Raw genomic sequence first — 5,000 nt, 5'->3', positions numbered from 1 at the left:
GAGTGACCAGCAGGGTGATTCATTTTATGAACAAGTGTGTGTGTGTGTGTGTGTGTGTGACTGTGTGTGTGTGTGTGTGTGAGTGTGTGTGTGTGTGTGTGAGTGTGTGTGTGTGTGAGAGTGTGTGTGTGTGTGTGTGACTGTGAGTGTGTGTGTGTGAGTGTGTGTGTGTGTGTGTGTGTGACTGTGAGTGTGTGTGTGTGTGACTGTGTGTGTGTGTGTGTGTGTGTGTGACTGTGAGTGTGTGCGTGTGAGTGTGTGTGACTGTGACTGTGTGTGTGTGTGAGTGTGTGTGTGTGTGAGTGTGTGTGACTGTGACTGTGTGTGTGTGTGTGTGTGTGTGTGACTGTGAGTGTGTGCGTGTGAGTGTGTGTGACTGTGACTGTGTGTGTGTGTGTGTGTGTGTGAGTGTGTGTGACTGTGACTGTGTGTGTGTGTGTGTGTGTGTGTGTGTGTGTGTGTGTGTGTGTGTGACTGTGAGTGTGTGTGTGTGTGTGTGTGTGTGTGTGTGTGTGTTTAGTCTGCACAGTGTTCTCCCTGCCCTTCACCTGTGCTCTCAGAACACTCTGCTGCTCCGTGTGTTTCACACAGATCATCACAAAGTGTTGATTCTGTGGAACACGCTGAGCTGCTTTGATCTATGATCAATAAGAAAACGTTATAATGATGGAGCAGGAGGTTTTTACAGTGTGTAGGAGTGTCTCACACACACACACACACACACACACACACACACGTGAGGTCAGACATGATGTCATGGTCGTGGTTTGGCGAGTAAACCCTGCATCACCTGGTACACAAGCACAGACACGCACAGACACACACAGACTGTTTCCGTGGTAACCTCCTGCTCAGCATGACTCAGTTTGTTCTCAAAGTTTATTTAAAACTGCACGGAGGTTCTCACCTGTCTGTCTGTCTGTCTGTCTGTCTGTCTCTCTGTGCCTCATCTGTCTGTCTGTCAAACTGTCTGTCTCTCACTTGTCTGTCACCTCTCTGACCGGTCTGTCTGCCTCTGACCTGTTTGTTCCTCACCCGTCTGTCTCTCACCTGTAAGTCTGTCTCTGCCTGTCTCTGACCTGTCTGTCTCTCACCTGTCTGTGTGCAGGTGGCAGGTAGGAAAGGTTTCCCTCATGTGATCTACGCCCGTCTGTGGCGTTGGCCCGACCTCCATAAGAACGAGCTCAAACACGTGAAGTTCTGTCAGTTCGCCTTCGACCTGAAGTATGACAGCGTGTGTGTGAACCCGTACCACTACGAGAGGGTGGCGTCTCCCCCAACAGGTGACACACACACACACACACACACACGTATGTTATTCATGGCGTGTGTTTGGACTCATGCAGACCTCAGACTGTATAAAAAGATGGCCGACATGACAGCTCCCTAACAGTGAAGCCAACCCTCTCTGTCGCCCCCTGCTGACTGGCTGCAGTATAGCTCATAAAGCCTGCCTCCTCCATGTTAACAGATGGGACATGAGTTTTTCTCAATCATGGTTTCTGTCATTATAGTTAGTTCTTATCATGCTGATTTATGTCCAAGTGTTCATTTTTCTGACACTTTTAATTAGTTATTTGATGCTGTAGAAAGGGGGCGTGGCCTCATGATTGACTGTTGACAAATACAGCTCCTGCAGCTGATCAGTTCCGGATTAGCAGAGTAGAGGACGAACGGCGAGAGGAGACATAACTAAAACAATCACTACAGTCATTGAAGTTTACATACCTGTGAACGTTAACCTCAGACCGACACAAGAAGCTGTTCTGCCCCTCTCCGGCGCGATGCTATGCTCCGTCGGTAACTTCTGCGACTCCTCGTAATCTCGGCTACAAATTCCGCCCGTCTCCGTCTGAGCAGCGCTCGAACATCGCTCCAGATTTGTCGGCGCTGAGTTTGCTAAACAGACTGAATGAGTAACAGAGACAATAAAGACCTAACCACCGTAACATCTTCACTGGTTACTAACCCTATCTCCGGCACGTTTGTGGCGTCAGATGGTGACGCAGCAGGAAAGAGACCAACAGGAGGATACTTCACTGGCAATGGGAAAAGAGACAATCAGCATCTATAAGGAGGGGTGCAACATAGAACAGTATTACAGGCTCCCTCTCCTCTCCTCCTGTCTTCCTTCAGGTCCTCAGTCTCTGATAAAGGAAGAGTTCATGCAGGACTGTCTGCAGATCGACTTACCCCCCCACACTGACCCCTACCACCAGCCCCGTCCTGTCAGCATGTATCCCAGCATGCCCCTGTCTCCCCCAGGTGAGTTTGTCCTTCACACTGGTTTCATTTCACAGTCAGATGAGGCGTCGTGTCCTGACCTGCTGCCGTCTCTCCTGCAGGCAGCAGCTCCATGCCGGCTGCAGCTCTGTCAGCAGGGGGCACCGGAGGCTGCAGCAGAGCCGGGGGAGGGGCCGGGGGAGGAGTCAGGGGTGTCAGCAGCGAGGGCCCCGGCCTCCTCCAGATCGCCCCACCTCAGAACCATGGGGGCCACGCCTCCCCGCCTCACCCGAACCCCCCTCACACCCCCCAGCCTCCTCACCCTCCCACCCCCACCTCTCCTCACCCACAAAACTTGGAGTACAGCAGCCCCCCCAGAACTGGTACTGCACCTGTGCTGCACTGAAGTACACCTGAGATAAACTGTGCTGTTGTCCTGTACTCGCAGTAACAGTAACAATCCTGTGTCTCTGCAGCCAACTGGCCAAGTAACAGCCACGCCCCCTACAGCCCTGCAGGACCTCATCAGAGTGGGCGGAGCCAACAGCACCAGCCATTACATCACCATCAGCATCCCCACGCCCCCAACACTCACTTCTGTATGACATCATGTGACCTTCAATGTCAAACTAAAGTCCTGCAGTATCACATCATACTGAGTCACAGTGTTTGTCCCTGCAGGGTCACAGCATCACAGCACCGCCCCCTATCCACAGCCGGTGTCCAACCACCCAGGTACCTGTCTGTCTGTCTGTCTGTCTGTCTCCTGTAGCCTGTCTCACATTGTCCCCCTGTCTGTCTGTCTCCTGTAGCCTGTCTCACATTGTCCCCCTGTCTGTCTGTCTGTCTCCTGTAGCCTGTCTCACATTGTCCCCCTGTCTGTCTGTCTGTCTCCTGTAGCCTGTCTCACATTGTCCCCCTGTCTGTCTGTCTCCTGTAGCCTGTCTCACATTGTCGCCCTGTCTGTCTGTCTCCTGTAGCCTGTCTCACATTGTCCCCCTGTCTGTCTGTCTCCTGTAGCCTGTCTCACATTGTCCCCCTGTCTGTCTGTCTCCTGTAGCCTGTCTCACATTGTCCCCCGGTCTCTCCCTCAGGTCCAGAGTTCTGGTGCTCCATCTCTTACTTTGAGTTGGACGTTCAGGTGGGGGAGATGTTTAAGGTGCAGTCCAGCTGTCCTCAGGTGACGGTGGACGGTTATGTGGACCCTTCAGGAGGAGACAGATTCTGTTTGGGACAGCTGAGTAACGTCCACCGCACCGCCACCAGCCACCGCGCCAGGTCACCAGTCTGCCCAGTAACAGTGTGTTCTTCCTTTCCCAGTTTTAATGACTTATCTGCCCTCGTTCTTCTTCTGCATTTCATTCTCTTGCAGGCTCCACATCGGTCGGGGGGTTCAGCTGGAGTGTCGGGGGGAGGGGGACGTCTGGATGCGTTGCCTAAGTGACCACTCAGTGTTTGTGCAGAGTTTCTACCTGGACCGTGAGGCGGGTCGAGCGCCGGGAGACGGCGTTCATAAGATCTACCCTGGAGCTTATATCAAGGTGAGTCGCTACGCAGACGACACGCTGACGTTCGTCTCTGTCCCCAAAAGAAAGGATGAAACACAGGTGAGGAAGAAAAACATTCTGACAGTGGATTTCTGGACGTGTATTTTGGCTGCACATTAGAGAAAGGATGTGGAGCGTGTGTTTCATGTTGTGACTCTGCATCAGTCTGTCTCTGAGTGTTTCAGAGCGTCCTGATCTAATCTATGAGCTGTGTGTCGCTGCTGCAACTCCTTCTGCCTCATATCACCTGTCTTCTCCTCACCTGTCTGTCTGCCCAGGTGTTTGACCTGCGGCAGTGTCACAGACAGATGCAGCAGCAGGCGGCAGCAGCTCAGGCAGCAGTAGTGACTCAGGCAGCAGCGGTTGTCGGTGCGATTCCCGGGCCGAACAGTGTGGGGGGGATCGCCCCAGCTGTCAGTAAGTATCACCTGTCTCTCTCCCTCTGGTTACCTGTCTCTCGCTCTGCTGTCTGTCAGTCTGGAGGCTTATCTAACACTCAAACTGTGCATTCAGAGAGCACAGCGCCACCTGCTGGTCAGGTATCGGCAGTGTTCCTGTCTGACTACACTCTAAATAGTCAGTTAAATGTCAGAACAGAATGTAAAGTCTTTGAGAAATTATTTTATTATATCTATAATATTAATATAATTAAATCTAAATAATCAAATAATAAGATAAACTAAAACTTGACTTGTCAGGTTAGGTCACATGACCTGATCGTAGCTGCTCTATTCTTTACGTTTTTGTGAGGTCTTTCTCAGACATTTCTGCTTGGAATAAAACTAAAGAATATTTCAGATTAAAAAAGATGTTTAATAATGATGAAAGATGAATTCCCCTTTAAGAACCTGAGTTGTGTTAAGTGACTTCCTGTCTCCTCCAGGTGTGTGCTCGGCAGCAGGTCTGGGCGTGGACGACCTGCGCAGGTTATGTATCATCCGTCTGAGCTTCGTTAAAGGATGGGGGTGTGATTACCCGCGTCAGAGCATCAAGGACACCCCCTGCTGGTTGGAGGTTCACCTGCACCGAGCGCTGCAGCTGCTAGACCAGGTGCTGCACACACTGCCGCCGCGGGAACACACACTCTGACACTCTACCCGTCCTCCTCACACAGGTGAAAGAAACAAACACACCTCAGCTCATTGGTTGCGTCAGAAAGGCTTTAGACAATCAGCCAATCACAGCATCCCTCCTGTTATTCATCTGTAAAGGGTCAGTTCACACAAATTA

General features: G+C 51.5%; 1 protein-coding gene across 1 annotated transcript in view; it reads left to right on the top strand.

The window, feature by feature from the left end:
- Positions 1-5,000, top strand: part of LOC138606702 (mothers against decapentaplegic homolog 4-like) — a 10,021-nt gene that overhangs the window by 4,465 nt on the left and 556 nt on the right. The window contains exons 3-11 of the mRNA XM_069679124.1: positions 1,109-1,283; positions 2,137-2,265; positions 2,346-2,606; positions 2,700-2,822; positions 2,905-2,958; positions 3,318-3,501; positions 3,596-3,764; positions 4,049-4,187; positions 4,654-5,000. The exon at positions 4,654-5,000 is cut by the window's right edge and continues 556 nt beyond it. Of these exons, the coding sequence (XP_069535225.1) occupies positions 1,109-1,283; positions 2,137-2,265; positions 2,346-2,606; positions 2,700-2,822; positions 2,905-2,958; positions 3,318-3,501; positions 3,596-3,764; positions 4,049-4,187; positions 4,654-4,859 (1,440 nt within the window). The 3' untranslated portion in view covers positions 4,860-5,000. The remainder of the gene's footprint in view (positions 1-1,108; positions 1,284-2,136; positions 2,266-2,345; positions 2,607-2,699; positions 2,823-2,904; positions 2,959-3,317; positions 3,502-3,595; positions 3,765-4,048; positions 4,188-4,653) is intronic.

The sequence above is a fragment of the Semicossyphus pulcher genome, unplaced genomic scaffold (genome assembly GCF_022749685.1).
Source record: "Semicossyphus pulcher isolate SPU_LCO1_2020_fin unplaced genomic scaffold, fSemPul1.0.p SCAF_30, whole genome shotgun sequence".
Taxonomy (NCBI): Eukaryota; Metazoa; Chordata; class Actinopteri; order Labriformes; family Labridae; genus Semicossyphus; species Semicossyphus pulcher.
Note: the sequence above shows the minus strand (reverse complement) of the source record. Positions and strands in the feature narration are given on the sequence as shown.